The 24,173-nt window shown below is 38.9% G+C and overlaps 1 protein-coding gene across 1 annotated transcript; it reads left to right on the forward strand.

Moving 5' to 3' along the window:
• Nucleotides 1-20,661: 20,661 nt before the first annotated feature.
• On the forward strand, nt 20,662-22,908 carry LOC149260389 (L-gulonolactone oxidase 3-like). The gene is made up of 3 exons (XM_089379974.1): nt 20,662-21,459; nt 21,550-21,805; nt 21,895-22,908. Exons 1-3 carry the CDS (start codon nt 20,770-20,772, stop codon nt 22,743-22,745), a joined length of 1,797 nt encoding a protein of 598 aa, XP_089236100.1. The 5' UTR covers nt 20,662-20,769; the 3' UTR covers nt 22,746-22,908.
• Nucleotides 22,909-24,173: the final 1,265 nt, after the last annotated feature.

The raw sequence follows: 24,173 nt of genomic DNA on the forward strand, positions 1-24,173 counted from the left end.
TTCAAGCAAGAATAAAAAATTTCCTTCCTTGTTTAGGCCTTTTACCACCCATAACCACTTCAAGAGGCTTTGGTTTGTTTCATGGCAATCTTGAATGCTACCCAGTTAGAGGGTGGGATGGCCACCCCTCCTCCCTTTTGTGGAGAGGGGCAATGCTAGTGTCCCTATCCCCCCTTCTTGAAATTATGTAAGACACATTCAATCACATTGCCACCCCATAAGTGGGGATCTATGAACATATAAATAATAAAAAGATAAAAACTTAATAAATTTAATTAATAAACATATAATTAAAAATAATAATATTTCTATCTATAGAAATGTGAAATATATATAATATCTATAAATTAAAATCCATGTTACTATATAAATTAAAATAATAATTCATATTAGTGGCTATCAAATTTAGAATTTCATATTTAAATTTAATTAATATGAAAATGAAAACTTTATAATTACAATTAAAATAATAATTCATGTCCAATTAAAATAATAATTCATATCCGTAGCTATCAAATTTTAGAATTTCATATTTAAATTTAATTAATAAAAAAATGAAAACTTTATAATTACAATAAAGTCTTTTTCTAAGTTCCATATTTATAATTAATATATAATTAATGTTATGGATATGACATTAAAAAATCAAATTATAAAATTATAAAACATTTAAAGAAAATATTCTTATATACAAAGATGTGAAATTATTAACAATTAGCATAAATTCATCTAGATCTTTCATCTTCAAATTTGAAATCTTGATCCTTCAAGGCACTTGGTGAATCTAGAGTTAATATATGCTCGTTTAGTAAAAACTAAATAAATCTTTATAAATTTAAATAATTTAAAAAATATCACTAAAATTTTAATAATTGGCTTTTTAAAAATCAATAAAATTCTTATATTTTATGATAAGTTAAGATCAATTAAAAATAAATAAAATTATCCTAGAGCTCATAATCTTTCTAATAAAATATTAAGTAAAGCCCACGGGGCTTTAGATTGATGGTGAATGGGTGCGTTGTTAAGGCTCTCCTTGCGATAGGTCACTGGGTAAATCCCCATGTAAGTATTTAGATTAATCTTTAAAAAAAAAAAAGTTCTGATAAAATATTAAATATTAAGTAGAGATATCCCATTTGACTACTTCAAACGATGACCACACTTACCCGAGTATCTCATTACCAAGAAATCAAGCTCCACCATAAAACTTTTCAATCATTTATTAAAATCTATGAAGAACAACCTTCCATAGTCAACAATAATATCTACACCGCAAACAAAACGTTTATCATCATATTAGAAAACAAGACCTGCAGGCACTACCCTGCCGAATCTGTGTTTTTTTAAATTGCTTGCTTACAAAACGACATATTCTGACTCTGGATCAAGATCTCGAAATACAGAAAATGGGTCTCGATCTGGAGCTGCTGGCCTTTATGTATAATAATAAGATTGAGCTTCTGCATCCAGATCTACTGCAATAAATAAATATAATAATTAATAAATCATTTTGAATGAAATAATTTAAAATAAAATATAAAACCTAACTGCCAAGTGGGCTTTCAAGCCCCACTCTCCACAACTGTTTTTTCAACCACACATGCCTCCATTGTTGCCCAGTTGTCTATGTGCATGTTTCCACTCTGCCAATCTGCGACATCATGAAGAATAGCACAGAGAAAATACGAAGAAGCTGAAAGAAAATAACAATCGGTTGTTCCAAATGCAAAGAAACATTATCTAATTTTATTTAAGGAAATTGTCACCCCTCGAATCCTGGCTCCAAAATGTTCAGCGACAAAGCGTGAATCTACAGTATCAGATCAGGCTTGGCAACAGATTGCTTATTTTTCTTGAAGAGGTGGTCCGAAGTAGTTAAAATGGTCCAATAGTAAGTACTCCATTTTTCTCTTGAGCTTTATCTTTTATTGTTTCTCGACAATAAAAGAATGTTATAAGCTAGCTGTTTTTAACAGTTCAATACAACCCTATCAACCATACCAGTTTTCCTTACATCATGACTATATATAGTTGCTAAGTGCAAGTATCTGAAATCGAGATTATTCCTTATAAAATTTGTATATTGAATTGTTGTGTGCTGTAGAAGTATAGTATCAATTATTAATTATTTGCTTTCTGAAACAAGGAATCAGATCAAAGATTGTTGGTGCCGGGACTAGAGGAAAATAAAATGTGAATCATCATGCAATATTTTTAGAAGAGAAGACAGTGAGATGAAAAAGAGGGCAACCTGTGTATAAAAAAAAGCCAGCGACATTCATGGTTTCTCTTAAAAAAACCAACCTAAACAAGCTTGCAAATCTAAGAGAGGCGTGAGAATTGTTCTTAGACATTACATAATCTATTTTAATGGTTAGTAGGCTGCCTCGAGTAATCAATGTTGCACTGACCTTTAAGTCGCTGAAAAAGCCTCAAGTTACCAAATCCCTTGTAACCCTTGTTCTAAAAGTAACCTTGTTCCGAGAGTAATTGTTAAAAATGGACGTCTAAACATGCTCATTTTTTAAAAAGTTTAATGACCATCAAATTGTTTGGATAAATTCAGAAAAAGAAGAAATACTAACAAATACTTTGTGAGATTTGAAGAGATGGAAGAAGGCAACCTACTTGCTGGTTGCAAACTGGTAATTCTTGCCGGTTTCAGAGAAAATGATGAGGGCAACTTCAGCATCACAGAGAACAAAATGCTTGACCGATTATTTAGCAGTCCCCTTGTTATAGACATTTTTGGGCACTGCAACCCCAATCAAACATGTCCATAAACCAAGGACTCCTAAGTCCCTAAAAGTGTTGTTCCATCCCCTAAAAGAACAAGGTCAGCGAATTATATCATCTCCCAGAAGTTCTCCATGAAAAACTACTCAGAACTGGTCAAAACTGGACCATCTCACCTGCTCCATGGTCAAAGTGCACTGCATCCCACCTAAATGCACACGGGAGGTGCAATGCATACTGAAAAGCCCTTCTATGGGGTGCGATGGGCGAGAGTGGACAAATGGCAGAGTCAATTTGCGAGGTGGATGATCATGGAATCTTCCAGAAACTTCTCCTGTGACACTTGCCTCTCTGCATTCGCCCAGGGATGAGTAAGAGATCATCAATCTCCAAGTGGAATCAAGAACTATCAGAGAGAGGACACTAATCAAATCTCAGAAGCTGACTCACCTCCCTACAATCATCTATATATGGATCCCTCATCCCAGAGATCCAGGGGCTAGAATTTTGTATCTTGTAAGGAAATGCTGTTGGTTTCTTGGTGTAACATCATAGTGTTGGGTGATCTAAGCTTCTCATGAGGTGAAGAAGGGCTTTCTTGCTGAGAGGATGATGTTGGGTCAGAGCAATTGGTTGTAATCCTCTTTGCTATTCTTGATATTAATAAAGCTATTCAAGTTTTCCTCCACATTCTTGTATGATTGATGATATATGCATTTGTGTGGTCAATATATATCTGGTCCTATATTGTTTATGATAGTAGATCTTTGTTCTTGGATAGTGTTATGCTGCTTTGATTCCACCGATGCTCTTTGAAGCTGGGTAGACGAGGAAGTGAGTGGAAAACATCTATCAGAAGAGAGGAATCAAGCAAGGAACCAAGCGCAAGATAGAGGTTGGTCTCCTTTGTTCCCCTCTTATCTGCTTCTCATAAAAGAAAACGAAAGTAGTTTTAGTTTATTTGTTTCTAAGATAGCTACCAGTCTTAGTGGGACTCGCAGATCCGAGTGGACACTAGATTTCCCGATAACAAAATGGCGACTCCACTGGGGAGCGAATAGATTGTTTGTTTGTCTATATTTGTTTGCTTTATAAACTTACAGACGGAGCCTGAAGTCAAGCCAGCTAGCCTTCGAACTGCATTTGCTATGCAAGTGCAAAGTAGATCAATGCTACTTCATTCTATCTCCGGGTTTTGTTTATGAACTGAAAAATCAATTTACAAGCTCTCTAATTGCCCTTGTGGTGGCTCTAGTAACCTCCTTAGATTTACCCCTGTGATTTATTTACTGATTATCACTTGCTTGGCCTAAATCCCTGGACTGTGCTGCAAACTGTGATCAAGAACTGGATCAAAAGTCTCGCACTGTACCATCGCACCCTCTCTTCAAGGATATCAGTATGCATCGCACTTCCCGTGTGCTATAGGTGGGATGCATATTGGAATCCCTGTGTAACAGGTGCACTGATTAGAGAAGGCTAATTTTGCCTCCAGACTTTGGTTTTTCTTCACTCTTTTCAGCTCTATGCAGGAGTTTTGTTGTCTGTAATCAGTATACCTCTGTGGAAACCCCCTTCCTTTCCATTATTCCGCCTCCATTGTGCAAAGAACTATAAATGTTTTTATGTATTGTGAGCCATTTTTAGTTCTCTTTTACAAAGAAGTAGCGTAATTGAACTGTCGTTTCTTGATTTGGAAGTGTTGCAAGTGTCGTTTTCAGTCATAGAAGAGAATCTGATTGTTCTTGATAGTCGATTACACTGTTACTCTTGTATTTGATTTGAATTAGTAGTTTTTCAAGTGTCGAAAGCAAGTTTTCAATTCCAGATCGCAAAGTGTTGTCATTGTCTTCATTTTGTCTTGAAAAGAAGCTTGTTAGTAATGTTGCTTTGAAAAATAATTCAGATTTGCGCTTAGCTTTCTTTTTATCATTCACACATTAAGAAGGCTGAAAACAAATACATGCATGTGCATTTTCATTTAGACTGTTTGTTGGTTTGATTTAAGACAGTGCATATAGTGTGTGCTCTCTGCTCTATGTTGAAAGAATATCATCTCTCTTTCTTTAGTAGCTAGGATTTTCATTGCAAAAAGAAGATTAAACGATTGTTTATCATCTTAGATTGCATTTTAGGAATTGTATATCTACATCATGCGGTGGCCCTGAAAGACAAATTTCTTAAACAAGATCAACTGTAAAATAAATTTAATGAACCTAAAAACACTTTGGAACCTAACACACAACATTTAGAAGTCTAGGCTAGAGACGTATTCCGGCGTCGTAAAGCCTGGTAACTGTTGTTTTCATTGCTGGTTGGGTGATTCCTCCACTTTGAGACGACAAGTGCCAGTACGGACTTGTGCTCCCACGTACCGTCGAGTATATATTGGGAGACCACAATAGGCTATATCCTTTATCCATAGGAAGTCGTGTCTGCCGCCATATCGATCGCAATGCACTGAACACAGCGTTCGGGAAGATTGACTGCCATACTGTAAAAAGTATTCTGCAGTTTTGCGATTGGTTTGGTAATCCCTCTGTCTAGATTTCCAGAGTAGTCTCTTTCGTTCCTTTTCAGACTCCTTAAAGGAAAAGGTTCATCTGAGCACTTGTCACTTCAGGTTCATTAAAAATCGAAGGCGACTAGAGTCATCTTTTGTTTTTTCTCGACTCTTAAAAATTGAAAAAACAAGTTGTGTCAAAGCGTCTAAAATTCATTTAATTCGGAAACATATTTCCCGTTGATTTTTAGTTGATCGAGTAATCCGCAATCGTGGAAGAAAGTCAATTGAAACCCCATCGTTCACGGAGGCTTACGAGTCAACCGTCTTTGTCTCTAGAATCAAAACTGTTACGGGCGAAGTGAATTCATTTAACTGGTTCGAAATCCCCTTGTAAAGTTGGAACAAGTGTTCCGACACCATCGAAGACTCCGGTTACTCCAAACATTTCTGGTATCCCTACCTTTATAGAAGAAGTTCAGCAGCCACCAAAGGACAGTAGAGCTGATCCTAGTGTGAAGGCAAACACTTGTATTACTGAACCAGCTCCATCTATAGCTGATTCAGAAGGTGTTATTCCCAAAAAATCTGTCGCTGCAGAATCTATACCTTCTTCGACACCGGAAATATATTACGGACCCGACGGTCTACCTCTTCCACCTGGTCTAATTTCTATAGAAGAGATTGTGGAAGATCCTCCATCTAGTACTCCATCGCAATTTGGAGTCGGGATCACCCTATATCCTTCTTCATCAGAAATTAGTCTACCGTTATCGGAAACTCCTGTAGAATCGCTAGGAAATCTTTTGGATAGACTAGCAATGTCTGAACAACCGTCGACATCTAGGACTGTGTCATCTGACACAGCGACGACAGAACTTCCTGCTGTCACTCCAACAATGTTCGCCGGCATACCATCTGTCCCAACTAGCTCTCAATCATTAGATGGGGCCCACTTAGGGGCTATTTCGACAGTATGGTCCGTTCCCGTTTGTTCATTCGGAGTAATATCCGGGAGCTCTTATGTTGAGTCTCAGCAAATTGATCCTTCACGGTGTCAATTTGGGCAGTCCGGTCCTCAAGGGCGAATCATTCCTTTGAGTACTAGATTATCGCCGTATGGAGGGAAATATACCCTTTCATTGTCTCCTCTGGGAGAACAACCATACGAGATTTCACAACAAAGTTCAGGTTATGCTGGAATTACGTCTAGTGGTTGGGTGCCAATACTGCCTCAACAACCAAGAGTTGTATACTCGATGCAACAATGTTTGCCTATGTCAAATATACCAACTACACCGGCTATTGTGACAGTGTCGCAAGTACAAGCGTTGCCTGTTGTATGCCAACCTCAGGTTTCTCAGGTTGTAATGCAACAACCTCTTATCTCTGCGATGCAACCATAATCACCAACTAGTGGAATGACACAGGACCAGTCAAAGACTACATGATCATCGGTGATACGCTTTACCGTCGTGGTGTCGATGCAGTTCTGAGGAGGTGCCTCACCCATGAGGAGGCCGAAAAATTCCTGAATGATTTCCATTCAGGCACGTGTGGGGGACATCAATCTGGTTACGCTACGGCGCAAATTTTTTTACGAGCAGGATACTTCTGGCCAACAATGTTCAAAGATTGCATAACCGCAGTTAGAAGTTGCCATGCGTGTCAAATTTTCGATAGAAAAACCATAAGACCACCCACACCCCTGCAACCAGTAGTTGCTATTGGGCCATTCGCCAAATGGGGCATAGATTTCATGACATGTAACCCCACCTCGACTGGGGGGCATGGGTATATCATAGTCGCGGTAGACTATTTTACCAAATGGGCCGAGGCGATGCCTACATTAAACAACATCGGCGAAACGACTGCCCTTTTATTTTTCAATCATGTAGTTGTCAGATTCGGTGTTCCACAGGCCATAGTCACAGATCATGGATCGCATTTTCGCAATCACATGATGGTTGAATTGGCTGCCAAATTGGGGTTGTCCCACGACAGCTCTACTCCATATTACCCGCAGGCCAATGGACAAGTTGAAGCAATCAACAAGGTCCTGAAGCGGATGCTGCAAAGGATGATTGGATTCCACAAAAGGAGTTGGCACCTGATCCTGTACTCAACCTTGTGGGCATACCGAACATCGGTAAGGAATGCAACCGGGTTTACACCCTTTCAACTGGTGTATGGCCTAGAAGCAATCTTACCAGTTCAGTGTGAGATCTCGTCCGTCAAACTCGCAGTCGACCTTCTCCCCGGAACTTCAAAAGAGGAGGCTCGTTTCTTGGAACTAATCTAATTGGATGAAACCTGTCGTGATGCCGCTTTGGCTAATGAAGCCCATAAGAAATGAATCAAGGCGCAGTTCGACAAGAATGTCAAACCCCGTGTCTTCTCAGAAGGTGACTTGGTTTTACTTTACGACCAGGAATCCGATAAATTAGGAGCAGGTAAATTCAAATCCTTATGGATGGGCCCCTATATTTTTAAGCGTGTATTAGCAAAAGGAGCCTACGAGTTAGTAGATTATGATGGGATTCCACTGGCGCAACCCTGTAACGGGTTGTACCTTAAGCGTTACTACGCATGATTCAGTGTAGTAACCCCTATGCTTTTGTTACATTTTTGTTTTCGCTAAGGGTAATTGTTTTGGTCAAGTAATCCACTTTTTACAACTATTGCAGATGTCAAACCTATTGGAATCATTTTTTGGATATGCCGGCGGAGCGAGTCGTAGTTCGCGGAACCTATCTTCTGCGGCCTGGGCCATTTTTAATCCAAGCGGCGAGTTAATAAGTTTCAGAGGGGTATGTATTGGTCGGTCAACAAATAACATCGCTGAATATAGTGCGTTGATAGAACTCCTCTTTGATGCCATCACACATGGTGTACGCCGACTTGTCGTCAGGCTAGACTCACAACTCGTCATCCTACAACTCACTGGTATCTACTCCGTCCGAACTCCAGCTATCTATCGCATGTTCCTAAGGGTCAAGATTTTGGAAAGACAATTTGATTTTATTCAATATCAGCATATTTCCAGAAACTTAAACACATTAACAGACTCATTGGCAAAGTATGTGTTAGATAGACATTTGCAACATTTATAAAAGAAGCATTTCATCAATATTTGCATCAGGATCATAACCAAAATAAAGCTCCGAAAATCAAAAATATATATATAACTGTTTGTGGTTTACACATGATGTTCTGTAACCAAGACAAAATTGGTCAGATGACCCAAAACTCAAAAATGTTGGGGGGCACCCTAGTCTAATGGTGCTGATGATAACAAGTCACTGCTTGTGCAATCATGCGTAAAAGCCGAGTCCATCGACTTGGCACGCCAGTAGTATGTCGCTGCAGCCTAAGAGGCAGCTCGTTGGTCCTCACATCCGGAATACCAAGAGTGAGACCCTCAACCTGATCCTGCAATGCTGAAAGAGTCTCGGCCACATCAAGGTCGCGAAGGATAGCCCTCCCCACAACCTCTCCTGCTGGAGCGGCAGCTGGCACTCTGGGATGTACTACTGGTCGGACTGGTCCAATGTCTGCATGAGCGCATGAGTTTTGATTAGTCTTGAGTAAAGAAAATGTAAGAACATTATGAAGAGCAATAAACAAGAATATGGTCAGAGAATTTACCTATGGCACCCCACTACTCACCAGCCGGCGGTACCAAATCCGGATCACCCTAGAAATCCATACTAGCATATGGACACTCGGCAAAAACCATCTACTGACGGTTGAACCACTCAAAGAAGGTATCAGAGAAAGAAATCCGGGACTGACCCGCATGTTGGGCCATGAAGTCAACCCATCTCTGCATCCGTGGCTCAGTCGGTGGAGGTAAACCAAGTGGAATATACTATGGCTGCATCATTGGGATGTTTTCCAAGGCGAAAGCGGTCAAAATGGAACCATAACCAAAGTTCTTCAATCTTCCGCTTTTTACCTTGGTCAGTTGTTCTTTCATCACAGAGAGTACTGCATCACACCAGTTGAACACCTTTGGTTCAAGGCATTCCAAGGCATACTGCATATAAGACCTGTTGGCCACATGAAGAGCCGCACTACCAGTCAGTCTAGCAAAAGTGAACAAAATGGTCCTCAAGGGCCTGTCAGTGACATCTTGGATATTGATCTTGCCATCCTTACTCGGCTGAGATCCCTCTCTGCAATACCGGCGAATGTAATCTCTCACGGATTCACCCCCACTTGCCGAACTTGATAATGAGATAGGGGCACCACGCCTCGATAAAACGGTCAAAAAATAGAGGTCCACGACAGTCAAGGGGATGGATTTGCCCTTAATCTGGAACACCTGGTCGGTAGGATCCCATGCATTGAGAAAATATTGCAACAAGTTGATTTGTTGCCTCATGCTAGAGATGCGGAAAAACTTGAACAGGCCACAGTTCCGCAGTGCATTTACTGTAACTGGATCATGTAAAGCAAGCATGTCCTCTTCTTCATGCTCACGTTCTTGCCATGTAACAGGCATTTTTCTCCGATGAATCTTTGAAAAAAAACAAGAGAAGAGTCAGGATCCTGATTTGGTGAAAAACAGGCAAAAAATTCCATGAAAAACTGTGCACAAGTTTCCCTCCTTGCGCCCATCGCACCCCCAGCAGTGTACTGGGTGGGATGCATGCTGACTGGCCAATGGCCAAGCCAGCATGCATCGCACTTTTCGATATAGGAAAGGTGCGATGGAGCCAGGGCGAATTCTTCAAACCCCAGGGGCTCAGAAAAACTAGGAAACATGCTCAGAATTCAAAAAGGAAAGAATGAAACTGAAGAGCTCAGGTTTAGCTCTTACCTGGTCTAGATGGTGCCAAGAATCGTCCACAGAATCTCTCGGAATCAGCTAGTGAAAATCAAGGGGGAAAGCACCTCCAAAGCTCCAACAAACCAAAGTTCAAATGAAATGGTAAAATGAGAGGTAAAAACCACTTTTAAATTACTTTTCACGTAATTCAAGTAAAATATTAGTGTTTTGACTCATTTTTCAAGCATATATTATTCGTTTCTAACTAGTTTGATGAAGCAATTGAGTAGGCAGTACAACCTTTGAAGGAACAAAGTTGTCAATGGTAAAATCAAGGTAATAAATAACCATTATATCGAGCAGTTTTTATGTGGAGTTCAAGCTCGTTAAAAATTAAACATAAGCAATGAGCAAATGTTTCCCCCAGAGTTTAAGCTCATTCATTAAAAAATGAACCAATTTCCGGTAAATAACCATCGTGAATGCATTATCATTAGCCTTTGAAACCTTGGTCGTGTTCTCATCATCACCTCCACTCTGTATTGGCCGATCATTCACCTCCATTTGATTGTTTACCTTTTTTGAGGAACAGCTGCGAAGAGTGATCCTGTTAGCCATCCTTGTGACACTACCGTGATTGGAAAATTCCAAACCTTACCTGGAATTAGCTGCTACCTGAATTTATCACTTGTTCCTCGAAAAACGAGTCTCCTTTAAGCTCTTTTCATCTGACTCGTAAAATATGAAAAGATTGCCGAGTAATTGGCCTCTCCAGCTCGTTAAAGTGACCGGAAGTGCTATCCCTCCTTTAGATTTTAATCTTTTTTGATTTGAGGGATTATTACACAAAAAGATCGAGCGCTTGTTTTGTTCAGCTTGTTAAAATTACCGAAAATTCATCCCTTTTGTATTATTTTATACTTTTTCGGACTTAAGGGATTATATGACGAAAAAGGATTGTTGGAGTTTTCTTTACGTCCCTTTCAGACTCTCTAAAATTGAAAAGGACGGAGTTATCTTTGTCGTTAAACCCGTTAAAACCGAATAGCGACAAACTTGTCCATACAGACAAGAACGAGTTTCACTATCGCTAGGCTCGTTAAAACATAGCAATGGGTTTGCCCAAAGGGCAAATTATAGAACAAGCATATGTTATGCTCCTCAAGCTTGATAAAAATAAAGAGGTACTGGTCAGCAATGATTGGGGAAAAAATGGGAAGAAAACTTGAAGAAACTTTATTGGTAGCAAGTCGCTCTTGAACATGACACTTTCACTCCGCATCCGAGTCAGGTTGGGTTGTTCCGTTCACTGGTCATATCACCATTGGTCCATCACACCATCCATATTTGGGGTTAACGCTACCAATCCATCATGTCAGTGTTGCCGGTATGTTCAAGAGAATTCGCTCAGAGAATTCACTTGTGTCTCATCCACTGCGATACATTTATGCTCCATTCTTTCATGACCGCCACCCTGAACCTTATATCATCAGATTGTTTTCACCTCCAAAATCATTTACTCCGTTCCGTGCCATAGATGTGGGATTCATTAAGGCCCTCCTACGGCGGGTTGCTTCTTGTCGACATCAGCTCATTATCCAAGAAGTCGACTTAGGGACAACCCTTTCAGTACTTTGAAGCTTGCATGCCTCAATGGCAAGTTTCTCACTTCCGGCGACAGGCTTACATCAATGGCCTTCGGCCAAAAGATTTTGCGTGGTGTTCGACGCCAAGTCCCTTATTCACATCACGTGAATTGTATTGTAGTACCTTGAGGGTCATCATCATTATCGGTGATTACTCTCGCGCCTGTTAATAACTTACATCACTGGCCGGTAATCAGGCGATGTCTTTCCATGTTCGACTCCAGAACATCTCTCACATGGATCGACTTGTACTTTGAGTGAAGATCGAATGAGATTGAAGACCCCAGATCTAGTTTCATCCATCCGGGCTGTGATATATATTCAGGAAAATAAAGACATCAAATGTACATCATTGCTGCACAGATAATCATCCAATCTAAGGGATGATGGCTCTACCAGAATCATCAGTCTGCACACAGACGATTGTCTGTCTTATGTACATGAAAATGAATTTATAAAGCTAAGCATGGGAATGCCCGCCTCAGCTAGATCATGAAAATATTATGAAGATAATGTATTGTATTGTATCTTATTACAGGTTGCCTTCTAGCTCGAAAAAACTTCGGATCCTCATGATAAAGCATTTCACCCGACATCAAAAGATTAACAACCTCATGCTTTAGGGGGCAACTGTTATAGAAATTTTTGGGCACTGCAACCCCAATCAAACATGTCCATAAACCAAGGACTCCTAAGTCCCTAAAAGTGTTGTTCCATCCCCTAAAAGAACAAAGTCAGCTGATTACATCATCTCCCAGAAGTTCTCCATGAAAAACTACTCAGAACTGGTCAAAACTGGACCATCTCACCTGCTCTATGGTCAAAGTGCGCTGCATTCCACCTAAATGCACACGGGAGGTGTGATGCATACTGAAAAGCCCTTCTATGGGGTGCGATGGGCGAGAGTGGACAAATGGCAGAGTCAATTTGCGAGGTGGATGATCATGGAATCTTCCAGAAACTTCTCCTGTGACACTTACCTCTCTGCATTCACCCAGGGATGAGTAAGAGATCATCAATCTCCAAGTGGAATCAAGAACTATCAAAGAGAGGAAACTAATCAAATCTCAGAAGCTGACTCACCTCCCTGCAATCATCTATATATGGATCCCTCATCCCAGAGATCCAGGGGCTGGAATTTTGTATTTTGTAAGGAAGTGCTGCTGGTTTCTTGGTGTAACATCATAGCGTTGGGTGATCTAAGCTTTTCATGAGGTGAAGAAGGGCTTTCTTGCTGAGAGGATGATGTTGGGTCAGAAAAATTGGTTGTAATCCTCTTTGCTATTCTTGATATTAATAAAGCTATTCAAGTTTTCCTCCACATTCTTGTATGATTGATGATATATTCATTTGTGTGGTCAATATATATCTGGTCCTATATTGTTTATGATAGTAGATCTTTGTTCTTGGATAGTGTTATGCTGTTTTGATTCCACAGATGCTCTTTGAAGCTGGGTAGACGAGGAAGCGAGTGGCAAAGATCTATCAGAAGGGAGAGGAATCAAGCAAGGAACCAAGCGCAAGACATAGGTTGGTCTCCTTTATTCCCCTCTTATCTGCTTCTCATAAAGGAAAACGAAAGTAGTTTTAGTTTGTTTGTTTCTAAGATAGCTACCAGTCTTAGTGGGACTAGCAGATCCGAGTGGACACTAGATTTCCCGATAACACCCCTCTTGCATTTGGAGAAGGAATCATGTTGACTATTAGGGTTTTGGATGCGTTTCAGCTCCAACTTCTTTCCCATTTTGAATAGTTTGTAGAACAGAGAAATGTATGTCCAGTAGTGCAGAGTAATTTGTCAATTTGTCTTATCTTCACAGCCAAAACTAGATTTATGGTCTAATTTCCCATTTTGAATAATCTGTAGTAATTTCCTATTTTGAATAGTCTGTAGCACAGAGAAATATATGTCCAGGAGCTCCGAGTAATTTGTCACCAGAACTAATTTTATGGTCTAATTTCATGGCAGTTCTGAGCGGCGGACTAAAAACCCCTGTCACCACCCAGCAGCTGTCTTGGTAGATGAAAATATCCGAAGTTATGTGCTTCCGAACACAAATTGGGGTTCGAGGAAAAAAATGTTCGTACAAAAGGTGTCATATTTTGGTCAAATGTTTCTAGCTCTAGAAGAACGAGAGGCCATGCAATCAGGATTTGAACCGAATGAAGGTAAAGCTGGGAGCTATGGCTCTGGGCATACACCTGACATCCAATTTAACCGGTCGGTTGAACTATAGGGTTTCGTTGCCTTATATTATCCGGTTGAACTATAGGGTTTCGTTGCCTTATATTATCCTATTTCTCACACGTAACTCAAAGGAACAAATAAATACTAGTACAAAAGAAAAAATAAATATTAGTATAGTTCAGAGTTTTTTCGTTGTATTTGGATATTTTGAAACAAACCTAACCTTTGCATGACCTCTGGGCCTACGCCTGGGCGTGAGCTATGCTTGTCCTCCTCCTGTACCTGCTTAGGTCTACCGCAGGTCGCGTACCTACTTCTGTCTACCAGCATGGGCATGGGCGTGGGCGTGAGTGACGCTCTGGATGTTTTGAAACAAACCTGACCTTTGCACGACCTTTGGGCTTGGGCGTAAGCTACACTCCTCCTCCTCCTCCTGTACTCGCTTAGGTCTACAGTAGGGCGCATACCTGCTTCTATTTACCAACATGGGTGTGGGCATGGGCGACGCTCCTCGTCCTCCTATACTTGCTTTTATGTAATAGCAAGTCGCGTACCTGCTTCTGTCTACCAGCGTCGATGTTCTATCTACCAGCATTAGCATGGGCTATAGCATGGGCGTGGGTGATGCGCATCCTCTTCCTGTACATGCTTTTGTCTACCAGCAGGTCGCGTACCTTGCCCATCCATCCCATTAAAACCAAAAAAATAAGTTTACACTAAGAGGACTGTGAAAAAGCCACATGTACATCACTACACGCGGAGGCAGAGGATTTTCGTGGCATCCAAAAGAAGATTGTGTGGCATCGATGCATTGACGCACAGGACGTTCTATCTACCAGCATTGGCGTGGGCTATAGCATGGGCGTGGGCGACGCGCCTCCTCCTCCTGTACATGCTTCTGTCTACCAGTAGGTCGCGTACCCTGCCCATCCATTCCATTAAAACCAAAAAAGTAAGTTTACACTCATAGTGCGTAAGTTTACACTCAAAGGACTATGAAGAAGCCACATGTCCATCACTACACGCGGAGGCAGAGGATTTTCATGGCATCGAAGAGAGGATTGTGGTGGCATGGATGCATTGACACACAACATTAAGCAAATACTTTGCCTAAATAGTTTAGGCGCAACATTAAACAATGACTTTGGATAAATAAGTTAGGTACAAACATTAAACAATAACTTTAAATAAATAAATAAGTGAGGCTTGTTTTAGTAACTTCAAATAAATAAACAAGAACTGTTGCGAAGTGGCAAGTCCCTGCCGCTGAGTGAAGATAAAACACGGGAGCCAGAGACTATGAAGCCTGTATGTTGCGTAGTCAAAGCCTTGCATAGCCAAATAGAAGGTTTCTTCATTGATACTGCAAGACTATAGAAAATGCATTTCATTCGTTACCCATTAGTGGCTTTGCACCTCCGTACATTATGCAAAAATACTCCAGACCTCAGTGAATCAACCCATCCAAAGTTCCAATAGGTGATGCAGAGACACACCAGAGCTTAGCCTAGCCAGAGTTCTGCCCAGCCCATCTAGACCTCATTCCATCCAGACATCCACACACCAACCAACATTACATCAAAATTGACCCACAACAATACAAGAATCACCATACAATAGAGGATATGCAAATAGATCTCCATAAATTACACATAAACCACAAACATTAGTTCAAATAAATTCTTTGGACAACCCCTGTTTGAGTTTATAAATCTATAAGTGCTAGAGGTGTTAAAGTATACAATGTGAAACTAGGCAGAAAAACGTTGGTTACAGGAGACAATAGGACATCTTAAAGGCGATATAACGAGGATTAATTTGGTTCCTGTCTAAAGATTGCAAATGAAGATTGAAGAGGAATTACAATTATGGATTAAAGAGCAGAAGAGACATTCTATTTTTCGATGGAGAAGCTAAAGGAAAACTAGGGGCTGCGGGTGCTTATTAGATCCCTCTTATTAGATCCCAAAGGGAAGAAGGAACTATCCTTTCAGTGGTAATTAGGATCCAAGACAAATAACTATAACTAGGCTGAGACTCTAGTGTTGTCTTAGGGTTTGATACTTATAATTAAAGCAAGGGCAAAACACGTCACAGTCCTTGAAGATTCAGAGATCATCATTAATCTATTGAATGTTCTCTCTCCATGCAAGGAAGGAAATCTCAGTAGAAGCCTCCGATGAATAAACCTTCAAGCCAAAACGCCATTGTCATCTGTTTTCCTATTCTAAGACATCCCAAAAAAAGGGTGGATGAGTTTCAAAAATTAATGCCTGAGGCTTCCCTAGAGCCAAATGCAAACAGAACATCATTAATTTATTTCATATTATTCAAAATATGAGTATCGGTCAAGATGCAAAGTGTAGTACTGAAATGAGTTTCAGAAATTAATGCCTCAGGCTTCCCTAGAGCTGGAAAATCATGTGCAAATTTAAAAAATGACTCACGATCTAGATAACGCAATGCCAACGTGTACAAGATGTTAAATTAAATTTTTAACCCCATGAGGGTTCAAATCTAAAGCCAATATCAGTAACTATATCTAAATAGAAGTGATACAACTGTGAATGAATTCACAATGAAGTGCCAATAAGCTAAATAAAAGTGATACAATTGTGCATGAATGTGCAGCGAAGTGTCAATAAGGGAAGAGAGGATGACAATAAAAATATTAAAGACAGGCATTGACTCTTTTATATTGTATACCAGTGCAGTACTGGTATTTGACATTATTTTGAACATGATGAAAGTAGAAATCAGAAATGTATTTACTGCCATTGCTAAATATAGAAGGGCTAGTTTAACGTGGAACCCAACCCAATGGTAGGTCGTTTCGGGAATATTGAGCTAAATTCAACAATGATTTGACTTCAATCATTATTTTTAAATCTATGAAATCAAAAGATAAATTAAAATTCTTTAAACTTTTGTAATTGAAGCATGTCATATGACGTGACACCTTGGAAGTAATGAATAATACATATTATTATACGAAACGAAGGAAGAAAAGCACTTGTTAGTAGGAGTTTGCATGCATTTCACGTGTCAATAGCAGTGCATGCATTTCACATGTCCAGACAATGCAACAGTGATTGTGCTGTTTTTCTAATTCTTAAACGAAATTTCCATTGCATCCCCTCTTTTCCTAACCAGGAATTCATCAAAAGCCTTGCATCGGTGGAATTCAAAAGCTTCTAACGACTCAATCTTCAGAGGTTTTCATACTCTCAAGAATTCTGAAAATGTCGAATTATGCCAAATTAGTCTTCACTCTCAAGAATTCTAAAAATGTTTTAGATGCACGCTATCATCTGCCAAAAAGTCCCCTGGAAGTCGGTCGTATTCTTGCTGCAAGTCGTTCAGAAGTAAAACATGATAACCTCGGCCAGTGCAGTTGTGGAGTATATAGAGTTCTTCTACTGTGCATGTCAAGGATGGGAAATTATCAGGTACACAATGTTGGTTGTGTGGCTTGTGGCATTGTTTGCGCCCCTCAGCGGTGTGATGCCCCCTACTCCTCAGGATAAGGCTGACCAGTAATCACCGGTAGTCAGCGTAATTGTTACACTGCTACGCCAGCAAGGGCTTTTGGAATTATAGACTAAATAGATTGATCACCCAAATTCTAACAGAGAACAAGGATTTACAAGTGAACACATTTGGTTCTATATATTTCAGTAACTTCCCAGAGTTTCAGCTCTCCGAAGCTTCTTTAACATTTTGGTAGATTTCTGTGCAATTTTAATCCTGACAGCCCATAATTTGGTGATTTTCGAGCCAGAATTGCCCAATTTTGAGGGATTTTCACGACGATTAGACTGAGGGGGCGAGCTTGGCTGAATTCCGATGGAAAATAATGGTGAGTTCCTGCATTATTCTATGAACTTTTATTTTTGTTCAACTTTTCACGTATATTTTCACTCATTTGAGCTGAAGCATAAGCAATTTGCAGGCAAACAAACCCACGAAGCGTGACTCCTAATTATTCCTCTGCAAAGTTCAGTTATTGCTTTACTTTTCCTTGAAATTATAACTTCGCAAAATTTCTCTTTAAACTACTACTTTTGTTTTGAAATATTCTGGATCAATCTACGAGGTCAGGCCTTATAGTTTATTGATACATCTTTTCCAGAAAATGTTGCTCAGATTGTGTATTGCCTGCTGTTAATTTTTTAATCCATATTTATCTGGAAATGTTAGAAGACTTTGTATCTTTAACAGAAAAAACACAACATTGTCAACTACAAAGGGCATCCATGTTCTCTCTCATAAACTTAGCACATGCTAATTGTCCCTACTGTTAGGGAATATTATATTCCTGTTTGATAAATTTCTTTGTTCTACTTGTTCATCTCGGATTAAAATTCGAAATTATTGCTACAGAAATCTACACACACACAGGAGGGCTACAGGCTGTGCAGATGATGTTATAACATATAACAACCTTCGACATATTATATTCTTTCCAATATTATTGTCCAGACGTCTTTATTCTCTGGCTAGTAATTGTTGCAAAACAATTTACAACGCGAGCATATAATGACCTTTATATAACTTCAAAGAAATTTGTTCTCACCGTTAAATTTTGTTTACAGGTTTTAATGTAAACCTGAAGCATCCGTTCAGCGCCCCTATTATCTCATATATGCTCAAGCAGCGTCAGAATTTTCTATCTTTTTTGGAAATAATTGTATATCCAGAGAGTTACCTGCTTATCTCTTCTGAAATAGTTGGACATACAACAACAAGAAATAGTTATAAAATAGTTCCAAACTAGTTCGAACTAGAGGATGATTGCAAATTTAAGAAAACAATCAACTTCCTCAAATGTTCACTTACCTCGTCTGAATATGATATATGTTTATGCTGATTGAATTTTGTTGTATATCTAAGGATTCAAATTTGTTGTATATCTATATTATGATGCAGGTGTGTTCACTGAGAGAACAGATCAATCATCGAGCCAACAAAATGAACAAAAAGATTGTTATGCCTATCGTCCCTGTCAGCGTATGGCAGATCTACAGTAACAAGAAATAGTTCCAGTTCAATAGCTCTGAACGGGACACTCCTTAAGGATTTCACAAACAATAAATAGTTCTAGTTCAATAGTTCTGAACGGGACGATCCTTTAGGATTTCAGAAACAAGCTACTTCAGGATTTCAGAAAGAAGAAATAGTTCCAGTTCAGAAAAGAATGCCTCTGCAACAAAAAGCCCCGACAAAGATAGGGGACCTGAAGCCTACAATAGAAAATCAACTTCCAGTGCCAACAAAGATAGCGGAGTTGAAGCCTGCAACAGAAAATCAACTTCCAGGCATGGCGGATGCAACAAAGGGAAAATAGACAGAAAGGAAAATAGATAGAAAATCAACTTCCACTTCCAGGCAGGGCGGAAGAGGCCAGCCATCAACTTCCAGCATGTGGGAAGCGGTCTTGTTATTGAATTGTCCAATTTCCCCTTCATGCATCACTGGTCTTGTTGTCGAATTGTCAAAGCTGGCAACGGTTGCACCACATGGCAAGTTCAATGCACAAGAGCAATTAAAACATGGGAACTTGGTTACCACTATAGCATTTAATATCTGTTAAACTATGAAACTAATGCTAGCATTAGTTTTTATTAGTTTCAAATTTTCGAAATAAGTACACATAACATATGGTTTTTGCCTCTCCGCCTTGGGAAGAGGCCAAATAAGATGGCAAAACTATATGCCTCTAGAAACTTTGGTTTATATAAAATAGTAAAACCATATACCTCTGAAAACTTTGGTTTATAAGTGGCAGTGACTAATAACAAACAGGTAAATTAATGTAATAACATCGCAAACCGATTACTATAGTCCCTGGCCATTGCGAGATGGCAGGGACTAATAAGTGAGGTTTGCAACAAGAAATCCTTTTTTTTCAAAAACTTTGCTCAAATTTTAGATTTTAGATGAATAACAATTGGCACCGTAAAACTTTGGATAAACCTTGATAACGCTAAAAAAACATTGTTCAACAATTAAATTAATGCTAAGTCAACAATCTACCATAGCTACCGATCACTATAGTCCTGTTAAAGGCAAAGACTAATAAAAAATGACATTAGGAAGAAAAACGAAGTATAACATGGAAACTCACATGGTACACACTTTAAATCCTTATCCCATGTAAACTCACATTCTACACACGTTTAAACCATTTTAAGGATATGATAAACCAATTAACAGGATGGATATATATTATATATAATATAATATGGTTAATTAATAATAATAAATTTTATATAAATAATTTTTTTATTATTAAATATATATTATTAAATCAAATGATTTAAGCATTGTCTACCAACGCCACATTAGCGTGGAAAGTTATATTTCGTTGATCACCTTTTTGGGGAGAAATATGCTATGTAAATGAAAAAATAAGTATGAGGAGGTTTGATAGTTTAATTTTTTATTTATTTATTTTGAGTTTGTTGGTTTTATATATTATTTTTAGTTTTGTGGAAAATATTATTTATTTTATTTAAAATAGAAATGAATTCAACACTATCTAAAATATCCGGGACACCAAAACCTTTCTAAATTAGACAACTACAATTCAAATTTACCAAAAAATTTTATGAGAAAAAAATGTATGCCAAAATTTCTACTATTTTCCACTTAAACTACTCTTCTTTCCTTTATTAATTAAAAAGTCACAGAAAACCACTTGTTCCCCATTCAGTTAGCCAGGACAGGCGTGCCCTTGTCGTGTTGTCCACTCGATGATACTTTAAGCACACCCATTTTGGTGGTGCCTTTCGAAGTTTGCAGAGTCCAATTCATGCTTGTTCTTGCTTAACATTTATTTTTGCATGCCTTGAAAGCTTTCAGGGTCACTCATCTTCCAAACCCAACACAGGCGAGATCGCTAATTTTGCTATTTGACATGTCGGTGCTACCATTACCAGGAAAAGCGATTGTCATTCGTCTCTGTTTCTCGCTACATTTTATTGCTCTGTGCGCCTGCATTCCACCTCGGCCGCCGGTTACCTGCAACAATTTTGACAATTCTTGCACGATTTCGAATGCCTATGGCACCTGGCCAGACAGAGTCCCCTGCAAAGCCTCCATGGTTGTCTATCCTTCTACAGAAGAGGAGATTTTACATGCGGTGGCCGACGGTGTCAGGAAGAAACTGAAGATGAAGGTCGTCACCGGCTTTTCGCACACAATTCCCAAGTTAGCCTGCCCCGGTTCGGAAGATGGCGCTGGGATTCTGATCAGTACACAAAATTACAAGAATGAGATCACGGTGGATAAGGCCGCCATGACTGTCACTGCAGACAGCGGTGTCGGGCTGAGAGACCTCCTCGACGCGGTGGCTGCATCGGGTTTGGCTCTGGTTGCAGCGCCCTATTGGGACGGCCTCAGCTTGGGCGGGCTTTTGAGCACGGGTTCACACGGGAGCTCTCTCTGGCGCAGGGGAGGAGCCGTGCACGACTATGTGGTATCGTTGCGTTTAGTGGTTCCGGCTTCTCAAGGGGAAGGGTATGCGAAGGTCAATACGCTCAGACAAGGGGATCCCGATCTCAATGCGGCCAAGGTTTCTCTCGGAGTCTTGGGAGTCATATCGAAGGTAATTTTCAGTTTTAAAATAGACTTGGTAGTAGCATTTGTTCTCTTCTGCACATATAAAGGTCGATTAATGGGTTCAAAATATATACAGGTGACATTGGCATTGGAACCTCAATTCAAACGCAACGTAACCAATGTGGTGAAGGACGATGCTGATCTGGAGGATGACATCTTGCCTTTCGCAGCAGCTCATGAATTCGGAGACCTGACCTGGTACCCATCGCAGCGAAAAGTCGTTTACAGAATGGACGACCGGGTCCCCGTCACCGCGCCAGGGAACGGCCTCAACGATTTCATCGGCTTTCAATCCACTGCCATGGCCATTATTGCTGGCATCAGAGCCACAGGTTGTAATCTCGAGCTTTCCCCTCTTCAATTTCATTAGCTTCTCAATCCTCGGCTGAGCGGTAACCACAATACGTTATCTGATTTACAGAAAGTACTCTGGAAGCAACAAGGAGTGAGAAAGGAAAATGCATGCTGGCCAGAGGCATCGTGGCTTCCAAGCTCGCTTTGGCCAATGGATTGAAGAACAATGAATTCATGTTCACGGGATACCCTGTCGTGGGGTTTCAGAACCGCATGCAGACATCCGGATCGTGCCAGAGATCGCCGTCCGCCGATTTTCTGAGCGCCTGTTCTTGGGATCCCAGATTCAAAGGTCTGTTCTTCTACGAGACAACGGCTATTTTCAGGCTCTCGAAAATAAAGGCCTTCATCTCAGATGTGAAGAGGCTGCGGGACATGGAGCCCCAGAGTTTCTGCGGGGTAGACGTTTACAACGGCTTTTTGATGCGCTTCCTCAAGGGTTCGAGCGCATACCTGGGGCAAGCCGAGGATTCAGTGGTCATCGACTTCAATTACTATCGGGCGGAGAACGGATCGAGGGCGAGGCTGAATGAGGACGTGTGGGAGGAGGTTGAGCAGATGGCTTTCTTCAAGCACGGGGCCGTCCCTCACTGGGCCAAGAACATACACCTCGCTTTTCTAGGCGCCGGTGCCAAGTATCCCAATCTCAACAAATTCTTACGCGTTAGGAAGAAATTCAACCCGGATGGATTGTTTTCCAGCGACTGGTCGGATAAAATGTTATTGCAGGGTCGAGATAATTCAATGGCGGAGGAGAAAGCAGATGATGGGTGTGCACTGGATGGAATGTGCGTGTGCGAGGAAGATAGTCACTGTGCTCCCAGCGAGGGTTACTTCTGCCGACCTGGAAAAGTCTACTCAGAAGGTAGAGTCTGTCGATATGAGGAAGGATCGTCATATTCATTCCTGAAGCGTTAATTGGGTGTTTCTGATAATTGCAACTTTCCAACACATCTTAATTTGAAGTCGAAGATGATTACTTCTGCAAATTCCTCATTACTTTTGTACAGTGAAAAATGGTTATCCTTATGTCCAAGACAGATTGCCAAAATATTTCAAATTTTACTTATAAGAAACTTTATTCTCATCAATATTCCTATCATCTTTTTCCATCCATGAATAAATAACTTTTGAAGATTGTTTTGATGATCTAACATGACTCATAAAAATTAGTCATTTTAGTCATTACAATTTTCAATTTGCTTAATAGAAAAATAGAACCTGAACCTGGGTATTTTCAATTTGCTTAGTAGAAAAATAGATATGAAATTAGTCATTACAATTTTCAATTTTCTTAGTAGAAAAACAGAACCTGAACATGGGTGGAGGGAAATAAACTTCAAATTATCTTTAATGCAAAAAAAACATTTCAAAATTTAATTAATAATAATATTCATGAATTTAGACTTCTGTGATCCATAACATTGTTTAGATAATCTTCGGCAAAATCACATAATTTTAGATTTATTTTTACTTAATAAATAAATAAATATAAATTATTATTATTTTTATTTTTATTTATTTAAATAAATAAATATAAATTATTTTTATTTTTATTTTTATTTATTTAAATAAATAAATATAAATTATTATATTTTTATATATTTATTTAATAAATAAATAATTTATTATTACTTTATTTATATATTTATATATTTATTTAGTTATCTCACACCTAATTTAACTAAATTTATATATATTTATTTAATTTTGATTTATTAATTATATATTTATATATTTATTTAATAAATAAATAATTTATTATTTTATTTATATATCTATATATTTAGTTATCTCACACCTAATATAACTAAACTTATATATTTATATATGATTTTATATTTATAAATTAAGTAAATAATTACCTCTGCGATTATATTTTTTAACTTATAATTTTAGATTTATTTTTATTTAATTAATAAATATAAATTATTACTATTTATAATTTTATTTATAAATAAATATAAATTATTATATGTTTTATATATTTATTTAATAAATAAATAATTTATTATTATTTTATTTATATATTTATTTAGTTATCTCACACCTAATTTAACTAAATTTATATATATTTATTTATTTTTGATTTATTTATTATTATATTAAAAATTTTATCATTGATATATTTATTTATTTCTTACCTATTTTAACTAAATTTGACCTTGCTCCTTAAGTCAAATTTTGGCCAGGTAACCGTTGGTGTCTCTGCTCTAGCTATTTAAACATGCTAAGCTGGATCTGTTCTTCAACTTGTCCTGACGATGAACCACACTGGTTGGTTCGAAACGCGTCGACAAAAGATTGGTTATGTGATTTTGCCGAAGATTATCTAAACAATAATAT

The sequence above is a fragment of the Pinus tabuliformis genome, chromosome 6 (assembly GCF_031772625.1).
Source record: "Pinus tabuliformis cultivar Carrire ecotype Pingquan chromosome 6, CPIR1, whole genome shotgun sequence".
Taxonomy (NCBI): domain Eukaryota; kingdom Viridiplantae; phylum Streptophyta; class Pinopsida; order Pinales; family Pinaceae; genus Pinus; species Pinus tabuliformis.